Source organism: Bombina bombina, chromosome 1 (assembly GCF_027579735.1).
Source record: "Bombina bombina isolate aBomBom1 chromosome 1, aBomBom1.pri, whole genome shotgun sequence".
Taxonomy (NCBI): Eukaryota; Metazoa; Chordata; class Amphibia; order Anura; family Bombinatoridae; genus Bombina; species Bombina bombina.
Window position 1 is genome coordinate 449454396 of NC_069499.1, and position 12782 is coordinate 449467177.

A 12782-nucleotide genomic window follows, 5' to 3' on the forward strand; every position below is an offset into this window, starting at 1 on the left:
CTTCAAGGTCCCTTCAAACATCCAAATCTAATTTCTCTGCGTCTGACTGCTTGGAGATTGAACGCTTGATTCTTTCAAAGCGTGGTTTTTCCGAATCGGTCATTGATACCTTAATTCAGGCTCGAAAGCCTGTTACCATAAGATATGGTGTAAATATCTTCACTTGTGTGAATCCAAGGGTTACTCATGGAGTAAGGTCAGGATTCCTAGGATATTATCTTTTCTCCAAGAAGGATTGGAGAAGGGATTGTCAGCTAGTTCCTTAAAGGGACAGATTTCTGATCTGTCTATTCTTTTGCACAAACGTCTTGCTGAGGTTCCAGACGTTCAGGCGTTTTGTCAGGCTTTAGTTAGAATCAAGCCTGTGTTTAAACCTGTTGCTCCGCCATGGAGTTTAAATTTAGTTCTTAAAGTTCTTCAAGGGCTTCCGTTTGAACCTTTGCATTCCATAGATATTAAGCTTTTATCTTGGAAAGTTCTGTTTTTAGTAGCTATCTCCTCGGCTCGAAGAGTTTCGGAGTTATCTGCTTTACAATGTGATTCCCCTTATCTGATTTTCCATGCAGATAAGGTAGTGTTACGTACCAAACCTGGGTTTCTTCCTAAGGTGTTATCTAATAAGAATATCAATCAGGAGATCGCTGTTCCTTCACTATGTCCTAATCCTTCTTCAAAGAAGGAACGTCTATTACACAATCTTGATGTGGTTCATGCTTTAAAGTTTTATTTACAAGCTACGAAGGATTTTCGTCAAACATCTGCTTTGTTTGTTGTCTACTCTGGACAGAGGAGAGGCCAAAAGGCTTCGGCAACTTCTCTTTCTTTTTGGCTAAGAAGTATAATACGCTTAGCTTATGAGACTGCTGGCCAGCAGCCTCCTGAAAGAATTACAGCTCATTCTACAAGAGCAGTAGCTTCCACATGGGCTTTTAAACATGAGGCCTCTGTTGAACAGATTTGTAAGGCGGCGACTTGGTCTTCGCTTCATACCCTTTCGAAATTCTATAAATTTGATACTTTTGCTTCTTCGGAGGCTATTTTTGTGAGAAAGGTCTTATAGGCAGTGGTGCCTTCCGTTTAAGTTCCTGCCTTGTCCCTCCCTTCATCCGTGTCCTAAAGCTTTGGTATTGGTATCCCACAAGTAATGGATGAACCCGTGGACTGGATACACCTTTACAAGAGAAAACAAAATTTATGCTTACCTGATACATTTATTTCTCTTGTGGTGTATCCAGTCCACGGCTCGCCCTGTCATTTTAAGGCAGGTGTTTTTTATTTTTAAAGTACAGTCACCACTGCACCCTATAGTTTCTCCTTTTTTTCTTGCTTGTCTTCGGTCGAATGACTGGGGGTGGCAGTTAGGGGAGGAGCTATATAGACAGCTCTGCTGTGAGTGTCCTCTTGCAGCTTCCTGTTGGGAAGGAGAATATCCCACAAGTAATGGATGAACTTGTGGACTGGATACACCACAAGAGAAATAAATTTATCAGGTAAGCATAAATTTTGTTTTTTGGCTTTGCTGTATTTGCGCTCAGAGCCTTATGGTTGAAGTCCTGGTCTGCGGATGTGTCCTCTACATCTAAGCTTTTGTCGATTCCTTACAAGGGTAAGACCTTGTTTGGGCCGAGTTTGGCTGAAATTATTTCTGATATTACGGGAGGAAAGGCGCATTTTCTCCCTCAGGATAAAAGAAATAAGCAAAAGGGTCATCAGAGTAATTTTCGTTCCTTTCGAGGCAGGAACGGTCTAAGTCCTCTTGGAAGTCCAATCAGTCTTGGATCAAGGGGAATCTACGAAGCCTGTTACTGACTCAAAGTCAGCATGAAGGGTCTGCCCCCTGATCCGGGAATGGATCTTGTGGGGGGCAGACTTTCTTTTTTCGCTCAGGCTTGGGTTCGGGATGTCCTGGATCTTTGGGCGGTGGACATCATGTCCCAGGGATACAAGTTAGAATTCAAGGCCTTTCCTCCCAGAGGCAGGTTACTTCTCTCCAGGTTATCTGTAGACCAGATAAAGAGAGAGGCGTTCTTAAGTTGTGTTCAGGATCTTTCCAACATGGGAGTGATAGCTCCAGTTTCAATCTGTTTGTGGTTCCCAAAAAGGAGGGAACCTTCAGACCAATCTTAGATCTTAAGAGCATTAACAAGTTCCTCAGAGTTCCGTCTTTCAAAATGGACACTATTCGTTCCATTCTTCCTTTGGTTCTAGAGGGCCAATTCATGACAACGGTAGATCTGAAGGATGCGTATCTGCATATTCCCATCCACAGGGACCATCACAAGTTTCTGAGATTTGCTTTCCTAGACAGGCACTTTCAATTTGTGACTCTTCCATTCGGTCTGGCAACAGCGCCCAGGATTTTCTCAAAGGTCCCGTGAGCATTACTGGCGGTGCTCCGATTGAGGGGTGTTGCTGTGGCGCTGTATCTGGACGACATTCTAGTTCAGGCGCCATATTTTCAACAAGCAAGCTCCCACACAGAGATGATATTGTCTTTTCTGCGTTCTCACGGATGGAAGGTGAATTTGGGAAAAAGTTCCTTGATTCCAGCTACAAGGGTGGTGTTCATGGGAACAATCATAGACTCTCTATCTATGAAGATTTTTCTGACAGAGGCCAGAAAAACAAATATATTCAATTGTTGTCTTGCCCTTCAGTCCTCTCTTCGGCCGTCAGTGGCTCAGTGTATGGAGGTCATTGGTCTGATGGTGTCGGCTATGGACATCATACCGTATGCTCGGTTCCATCTCAGGCCTCTGCCGTTATGCATGCTCAGTCAATGGAACGGGGATTATGTGGATCTGTCTCCGCGAATAGAGCTGGATCAGGTGTCAAGGGACTCTCTTCTGTGGGGGTTGTCTCAGGATCATCTCTCTCAGGGAACTTGTTTTCGCAGACCTTCCTGCGTGATCGTGACCTCGGATACCAGTCTGCTGGGATGGGGAGCTGTCTGGGGCTCGTTAAAGGCTCAGGGTCTATGGACTCGGGAGGAGTCAGTTCTTCCCATAAATATCCTAGAACTGAGGGCAATCTTCAATGCTCTTCTGGCTTGGCCTCAGTTAGCTTCAGCCTAGTTTATACGGTTCCAGTCGGACAACATAACCTCAGTGGCTTACATCAATCATCAGGGAAGAACTAGGAGTTCCTTGGCCATGACAGAGGTAGCCATGATTATTCAGAGGACGGAGGCTCACAACTGCTGTCTATCTGCAATCCATATTCCAGGGGTGGACAGTTGGGAAGTGGATTTTCTGAGTAGACAGACATTTCATCCTGTGGAGTGGAAACTCCATCCGGAGGTGTTTTCCAGCATGAGCCTCAAGTATGGACAGCCGGAGCTGGATCTCATGGCATCTCGTCAGAATGCCAAGCTTCCAAGGTATGGGTCGAGGTCAAGGGACCCTCAGGCTGTACTGATAGATGCTCTGGCAGTTCCTTGGAATTTTAATCTAGCATATGTTTTTCCACTGTTTGCTCTCCTTCCACGGGTCATTGTTCGAATCAGGCAGGAGAGGGCATCAGTGATTCTCATTGCTCCGGCATGGCCTCGCAGAATCTGGTATGCGGATTTGGTGGAGCTGTCATCTCTTCCACCTTGGAGACTTCTGTTAAGGAAGGACCTTCTACTTCAGGGGCCCTTCCTTCATCCAACTCTCGTTTCTCTGAAGCTGACTGCTTGGAGATTGAACACTTGATATTATCTAAGCGTGGGAATTATCTAAGAGTCGGTTATTGAAACTACTTCCAGACAGTTTATTTTTCTATAAACCTCAGGCATCTCTGCACCTTACTATATACTTCCTTTCTCCTTTCCCTTTGGTCGAATGACTGAGGATTGTGGGTAGGGGAGTGGTATTTAAAAGCTTTGCTGTGGTACTCTTTGCCTCCTCTGCTGGTCAGGATTGATATTCCCAACAGTAATTATGATGATCCCTGGACTCACTGTGTCAAGAAATAAATACATTTATCTGGTAAGCATAAATTTTCTTTTTTGGTTTAGAACCTGGGTTATGCTTGCTTATTGGTAGGTAAATGTAAGCCTCCAATAAGCAAGCGCTATCCATGGTACGGATCCTAAAATGGTCTGTCTGCTAAGATTTACATTCCTGGTTTTAAAATAATGATAGCAAGAGAACGAAGAAAAATTGATATTAGAAGTAAATTAGAAAGTTGCTTAAAATTGCTGCCCTATCTGAATCATGAAAGAAAAAAATTAGGTTCAGTGTCCCTTTAAGTTTTGATTGCTTCTTGTTCTCTGTGAACATGATATTAATTTTATTCCATGTAACTTTGCTTTAGTGTTCTCAGGCTAAAGGAGCTACAAAATGATTCACATAGTCATCAAGTTGTCGAGGATTTTGTCATTTTAGCCAGCAGAGAGAGACAAGTAAGTAGGATTTTATATTAACTTTTGTATATAGTTCAATAAATCAAAATGCTTTCTATAACAGGGTTTGATATGATGAAAAGTAATGACGTTTTGGGAAGAAGAGTAAGTAACAATTAAACAAAGGTTCCTTCTTGGCCAAGCAGGATTTATTAGAATAATTTGTTTTTCTGATTTGACTGTTTTAAAGGGACATGAAACTCATTTTTTTTCTTTTATAATTCAGATAGAGCATGGGATTTTAAACAACTTTCTAATTTACTTTGTTCTCTTAGTATCTTTTGTTTAAAGCAGGAACGTAAGCTCAGCAGAGTGCACGTCTGAGGCACTATATGGCAGCAGTTTTGCAAAAATGTTATCTATTTACAAGAGCACCAGATGGCAGCACTAATTTCAGTCATGTAGTGCTCCAGACACCAATCTATGTATCTCTTTAACAAAGAATACCATGAAAATAAAGCAAATTTGATAATAGAAGTAATTTGAAACATTTTATAAATTGTATGCTCTGTCTGAATCACAAAATCATTGTTTGGGTATCATATCCTTTTAATCACTAGAGATTGTGTGACGGTACAAGGAACAACTATTTCAAATCCAGCAAATCCTATGTATTTGTAATAGGTGCAATAGTATCTTTAGCTTTTTACCATAATACACTAAAGGGACTTTAAAATTGTATTGCTCATAAAATTTGTGAATTGTGAATAGTTTAAAAGTTGCTATCTGCTTTTCATTATTTATTTTGACTTAATTTCCTGTTGATGGCTGTGAAAATTATGTTGTATGGTTTCCACCCCAGAAAGGCAGGAATGCACATTTCTTTCCTAAAATATGGACAATCCATGACATCATTTAATTACTAGTGGGAATATCACTCCTGGCCAGCAGGGGGAGGCAAAGAGCACCACAGCAAAGCTGTTAAGTGTCACTCCCCTACCCATAATCCCAGGTCATTCTCTTTGCCTCTGTCAATGGAGGAGGTGAAGTTTGGTGTCTGAAGAAAGGAATTCCTTTTTTGTGTACTTTTCCCTGCAAGCAAGGATTTGGGTATAGCTGAGTCCACGTTAATCTCTTCAGAAGAGTAGTGGTTGCTTTCAAGCAATTAGGAAACAAAGTAAGGACCACCTGACAACTTCATAACATATTGCTTCCCTAGTTATAGAAAGTTGGTTTACTCTGTTCTTTCTTTTTCTACAGGTCTCTGTGAGGAGTATGTGTCCTCTCACACCGTGTAAGCTGTCGTCCTGCCTGACCGCTAGATTGCAGGTAAGTGCCTTTTGTCCTTTATTCTTTTTCATTGTGGGTCATATTCTTATGTTTATTATGGCTATGAATATTATGAGGCTAGTTTGGGCTAAATTGTTAAGACTGTTTGACCGGGAAGTGTAATGTGTTTTTTTTTTCCTGTCACACTGTCAGTTTTTGCAGAAACGCACGCTTTGATTTTAGCTGCGCAGTTTCTTGTCAGATAGTCATGTGACTTCTGCCCTTCCGCATTCACTTTTACAGAGCTGAGCGGCGGCGGCCCTATCCGTCATTTCTGGTGTTCAGTTCATTCCGGGCAGTGCTCTGATGTGCTTTTAATGTAAATCCTGTGAATAAAAGAGATACAACATAGTGCAAGACTGCTAAAATGGCATCCAAAATAATCAGAATAAAGCTTACCATATAATGTCAACGCGTTTCAGCCCTTCTTGAGGCCTTTATCAAGACTGTCTTGATAAAGGCATCAAGAAGGGCCGAAACGCATTGACATTATATGGTAAGCTTTATTCTGATTATTTTGGATACCATTTTAGCAGTTTTGCACTATGTTGTATCTCTTTTATTCACAGGATTTACATTAAAAGCACTTTAGACTTTGGATATTATTAAATTGGACTTCTACCTCAAAAGCACTCTCCCAGCACTTAAATCACTACTTGAAGATTCACCAGCAAGAAGGATTACAACACATAACACTAATTATTTTTATTTTCATTTTCTATTTTTTATATTTTTATATTTTTTCTAATTTTGATCTCCATTTTGTAACACATTTTTTTCACCTAACACAGCTTTTGAAAATTTGACATTTGATATTTGTTTTTCAATATTTGAGTATCTGTTTTATATATCAACACCAATGTATTTTTTCACGTGATAATTTTTCACTCCTTATCCCCATCACTACATCTGTGAAGGGATCGAATATTACCTCTGAAGGATCAAAACCATTTCATAAGGATTTATTTTGGTACATTGGACTTAGAGACCATACAATTTGAAAATCAAATCTGTTATTAGAGTTTGTACTTGTCATTTGAAAGCCCAGGATCATAACAATACATTGGGCGCCATGTACTAAGGCATACATTTTTTCGCACAGACCGTATCGAATTAACCAGCCGGCATTCGCACCATGCGGATAGAACTTCGTTACATGAATGTACTAAAAACCAAGCCGTAAAATTTCGCGTCTATTGTGTATCGAAGACAATCGGATTATTGATAACTTTGAAGCTTCGTTCGGCGAGAAAGAGCAAAGTTACGAAGCAGTCTGCGACCTGATTGGTTTAGTTCTTTACCCACGTGACGATCTAGGTGTCATAATCGTCAGACAAGCGGCAACGTCTGGCTGCTGACATGTATAAGAATGTGCATTTTCCCAGAAATCTTAGAATATTGTTTATTTACTTTTCGGTATTCACTTTGACAAGATGGCTTGCTCCGGAGATTCAGCTACTTCTAAGAAGACTCGCAACCCTAATTTCTCTCATCAACAGAATGTTGTGCCTGTATAGCCCTTCTTCCTCGTAATTGAATCAATCGGAAAAGAAACATGTGTAAAAGTGTCTCCATCTTCATTCAGTGATCCAAAAACCAATAATGATACAATAGTAGTCTAGTCCTTTCACTTAAGTACTTCTACCTGGCGTCAGGTTAATACCCCCTATAGTTTTCTATTGTATTCGCTACCTAAATGGTCGGAAAAGCAAATCACGCGAAGTTACAGTGAAAGTTGGAGCGGACGGATTAGTTGTAACATTCATATTTTCCGATTACAGCGAATTTACGTGCGATCGAACATGTAGTAAGTGGAAAAAGGCTTCGGAGCGATCAGTTGCGTAAAATTACGATAGCTGATGAAAAATAGCAGTTTTTCGATTCGATCGCAGATTGGTAAATACGAGAAGCAGATCGTGAGCGAATTTTGACGTGGAAATACAGTCGGAAGCTTAGTACATGGCACCCATTGTGTTATATGTTTTAAACTTTATGTTTTAAATTATATGTTTTAATCTGTTAGTTAACACATGGATCCATGTTTTTATTGTAATTGAAATTATCTACTACTTAATTGTTTGCTAGTTTACTGTTGCCAATAAATGTTAACATTTTAATACATATCCTTAGCCTCTTCAAAGGCGCTCCTTAGATTCTGCTCACTTAATCTATATACATAGGATAAGCTAGGTATCCTTACCCTAAGGAGCTAAAGGATTTTTAGTGGGTTAAGCACTGTGAGATATTTGGCTCAGAAAATCCAGAATTCTCTACTGTTCAGCCATCAGTGTCTCAATGTATGGAGGTAATTGGTCTGATGGTCGCTTCCATGGACATCATTCCCTTTGCTCGATTCCATTTGATAGCTCTGCAATTATACATGCTCAGACAATGGAACGGAGACCATTAGGATCTGTCTCAGAGGATAGATCTAGACCAGTCAACAAGAGGCTCTCTCCCATGGTGGCTTTCTCAGGACCATCTATCTCAGGGCGCATGCTTCCGGAGACCTTCCTGGGTGTTTGTGACCACGGACGCCAGCCTGCTAGGCTGGGGAGCAGTCTAGGACTCGTTAAAGGCGCAGGGACTATGGGCTCGGTAGAAGTCTGCTTTACCCAGAAACATCTTGGAATTGAGAGTGATTTACAATGCTCTGATGGCTTGGCCTCAATTGTCCCGGTTTATCAGGTTTCATTTGGACAACATCACCTCAGTGGCTTACATCAACCACCAGGGAGGAACTCAGAGTTCCTTAGCCATGAAGGAGGTGGCACGGATTATTCAGTGGGCGGAAGCTTACAATTGTTGTCTATCTGCCATCCACATTCCTGGACTGGACAAATGGGAATCGAATTTCCTGAGCAGACAGACATTTCATCCCGGGGAGTGGGCTCTCCATCCGGAGGTGTTCTCCAGGTTAACCCTCAAATGGGGGAGCCGGAGTTGGATCTGATGTCGTCTCGGAAGAACACCAAGCTTTCAATGTACGGTTCAAGGTCAGATCCTCAGGCCGCTCTGATAGCTGCTGTGGCAGTTCCTTGGGATTTCGGTCTAGCATGCCTGTTTCCTCCATTTGTGCTCCTTTCCTGAGTTATTGCTCGTATTAAACAGGAGAGAGCATCGGTAATTCTAATAGCTCCTGCATGGCCTCGCAGTATCTGGTATGCAGACCTAGTGAAGATGTCATCTCGGCCACCTTGGAGGTTGCCTCTGAGGAATAACCTTCTAATTCAGGGTCAATTCCTCCATCCAAATCTCATTTATCTGAAGCTGACTGCTTGGAGATTGAATGATTAGTTCTGTCTAAGTGTGGAGTCATTGAGACCATGATCCAGGCTTGCAAGCCTGTTATTTGAAAAATTTACCATAAGGTATGGGGTAAATACCTTTATTGGTGTGAATCTAAGGGATACTCTTGGAGTATGGTCATGATTCCTAGAATTTTGTCTTTTCTCCAGGAAAGGTCTGGAGAAAGGGTTGTCAGTCAGTTCTCTGAAAGGTCAGATTTCTGCATTATATATTTTGTTACACAAGCGTCTGGCAGATGTGCCAGATGTTCAATCTTTTTGTCAGGCCCTGGTCAGGATCAGGTCTGTGTTTAAACCTGTTGCTCCTCCTTGGAGACTTAATATTGTTCTTAAAGTTTTGCAGCAGGCTCTGTTTGAGCCAATGCATTCCATAGATATTAAGTTGCTATCTTGGAAAGTTTTGTTTCTTATTGCTATCTCTTCTGCTCTGGGAGTTTCGGAACTCTCAGCTTTGCAGTGTGATTTGCCTTACCTTTTCTTTCATGTGGATAGGGCAGTTCTTCGTACTAAATTAGGGTTTCTTCCTAAAGTGGTTTCGGATAGAAATATTTATCAGGAAACTGTTGTACCTTCTCTCTGCCCCAATCCTTCTTCTCATAAAGAACGTCTGTTGCACAACTTGGATGTTGTGCGTGCTCTAAAATTCTACCTACACTCGACTAAAAAATTTTGCCAGTCTTCTGCCCTGTTTGTTTGTTTCTCAGGAAAGGGTCAAAAGGCTACTGCTGTTTCTCTTTCCCTCTGGTTGAGAAGTATAATTTGTTTTGCTTATGAGACTGCTGGTCAGCAGCCTCCTGGTTGAATTACAGCTCATTCCACTTGTGCTGTCTCCTCTTCTTGGGCTTTCAAAAATGAAGCTTCTGTGGAACAGATTTGTAAGGCTGCAACTTGGTCCTCTCTGCATATTTTTTCTAAATTTTACAAATTTGATACTTTTGCCTCAGCTGAGGCCTCTTTTGGGAGAAAGGTACTTCAAGCGGTGGTGCCTTCTGTTTAGATCTGCCTGTCTTGTTCTCCCTTCCTGTTCTTTCTGTGTCCTCTAGCTTGGGTATTGGTTTTCACTAGTAATTGAATGACTTTGAGGACTCTCCATATATTAGCAAAGAAAACAAAATGTATGCTTACCTGATAAATTTCTTTCTTTCTGGATATGGAGAGTCTGTGACCCCACCCTTTATTAAGTCAGTTATTTTTTACTAAACCTCAGGCACCGCTACACCTTTGTGTTATTCCTTTTCCAATTCCCTTCAGTCGAATGACTGGGGATTATGGGTAGGGGAGTGACACTTATCAGCTTTGCTGTGGTGCTCTTTGCCTTCTCCTGCTGGCCAGGAGTGATATTCCCACTAGTAATTGAATGACGTTGTGGACTCTCCATATCCGAAAATAAAGAAATTTATCAGGTAAGCATAAATTTAGTTTTTTTCAAGAAATTTGGGTTGTCCAAATTTCATTAGACATTTCATTTCTTTCACACAAAAAATGTTAACAAAGGGTTTGTTTACAATTTAGATAATCCTCATTAATTAAAGTCTATGAGGATTTATATATATATATATATATATATATATATATATATATATTTATTTTTTTAAAGATTGTGCTTAACCTTAATATTTGTTTGTTAAATGTACAGAGAAGTCAGAATTTAGCTTTCATGATTCCGTTAGAGTGTGCAATTTTAACCAACTTTCCAGTTTACATTGATTATCTAATTTGCTTCTTTCTCTTGGTAGCCTTTGTTGAAACGCATATATAGGTAGGGCCAGGAGCAGCATTGCATTGAAAGGAGCTTAAAATATATATAAAAACACAAGCATCAAAAAATGCAAGTATATCTATACACCTAGGGGCGCTCTCTCTAAAAAATATATACAAAAAAACAAAATAATAAGTATGATTGTAAAATGTGTATGTCCCAATCTGTGATAGCAATCCGGCAGCTCCTTGTCGAAGGCAAAGGTCCACCTTTTCCAAGAAATCTAGAAAAAGCAACACAAGGGCACCAAATGGCCTAGCGTAGCCACAAACATCAGATATAATAATAATAATAGGTACGTATACACTCACATTCAGTTTACACCAAATGGAGTTATATAAGTAGGCTGGAACTTCAAAGTCACCCAGCTGACTATCCTCCAGTCATGAAGGAGCCAAATATCATCAGGTTCAGATCCCAAAGGGTGGCTTTTCTTGTGCAGACCACATGGCCAAGTACAGTTTGTAAACCAAGATAATTAAAGGGACAGTATACACCAATTTCCATATAACTGCATGTAATAGACACTACTATAAAGAATTTTATGCACAGATACTGATATAAAAGTCTAGTATAAAACCGTTTAAAAACTTACTTAGAAGCTTCCAGTTTAGCTCTGTTTAAAAGGTTACTGGCACACCCACTGCAAGTGGGAAATATCAGACACTCCCCCCTCCCCCTTCCTTTGCATAAGAAAAGACCCTCTACACAAACAGAAGCAAGCTGGAGTAGGTATACGTCGGTATTCTCCTAAAACTTTGGGGCTTGCTTAGAAGTCTGAAAATCAGCAATAAATATTTAAAAATAAGCAAAAATATAAAAAAAAAATTAAAAAAACTTTATTGGCTATATAAATATGCAAATTAAAAAATGAGTGCATAATGTCCCTTTAATATAGAGGAACATTTGCATCATTATAACACCTCCAGGAACTGTTGACTGATATCCAGGTAAGACAGGAACTTCAGGAACAGCATAAAACAAGCAATCGCCATGCCCCAATGAACAGCATGCAAGAGTTATAAAAATGAAAAAGGTTTTATTAAAGACTTAAGCAACATGTTTCTCAGCCTTCTAAGGGCTGTTTCATCAGGCTAATACAATGATAAAATAACACACACTCACAGTTTTTATACCCCAGCAATGTTTCCCATTGGACAAGATTAAAACATCCTATTGGACAATGTTAGAACATTTCCAATAGGTTAATTACAAATTCTAAAACCATGTGTGAGCTCTCCATGGTAACACAATCAAAGCTCTCCATATGTGTATTACCATAGCTACATATATAAACAAATATATCTTTGGTCAAAGACAAAAATGCAAGCTCTATATGTGATCAGACGCCAACAAGCCTAACGCGCCCAATATTTACAAAAGGTCTCCCATCCAGGTACTGAAGATTCCAAGCCTACTTAGCTACCAAGATCAGATGAGATTGGATGCATTCAGGACAGTCTGGTGATTGGCACAGTGATATCATCAAATACCGTATATTGAATATAATTTGTGTGCCCTGGCTGCATTACACATCTCCTTAACTTCCCTAGTAAAGCACCAACTGTACAACTGTGGCATAAACTACACTAACATACTAAAAACAACTAAACTTCATAGTGTCTAAAACCCAAACAAAACCCAGTACTGCTACTATTGTTAAAACTATATGTGCATTCTAATCAAAATAACTAGTCTATAATATGACTACCCATTATGTAACAATATTACAAAAGTAAAATGTCACTAAAATGTGCAAAAATAAATAATAAACCTATATTTGTATTGTGACCTAATAGTTACATAACTACCCTCATCCATGCGGTATAGACACCCACCTATATATACACATGATGTAATACTAAACGTACACTGTGTCCCTGTGTCCATTAATGAAATGTATATATTAATCAACCTACCACATTACATAATGTTAGTCCACTGCTGCCAATATGCTAATACTACGGCAACAACATCAGTTGCAGCACAATATCAGTAGCTACACTGATAAACTAATCTAACTACCCACAATAAACATATAATGCCTAACAGACCCTAA

The 12782-nt window shown here is 40.0% G+C and overlaps 1 protein-coding gene across 2 annotated transcripts in view; it reads left to right on the forward strand.

Moving 5' to 3' along the window:
- Positions 1-12782, forward strand: part of DCAF17 (DDB1 and CUL4 associated factor 17) — a 250177-nt gene that overhangs the window by 149378 nt on the left and 88017 nt on the right. For both annotated transcript variants that reach the window (XM_053698428.1, XM_053698427.1), the window contains exon 12: positions 4300-4387. In XM_053698428.1, the coding sequence (XP_053554403.1) occupies positions 4300-4387 (88 nt within the window). The remainder of the gene's footprint in view (positions 1-4299; positions 4388-12782) is intronic.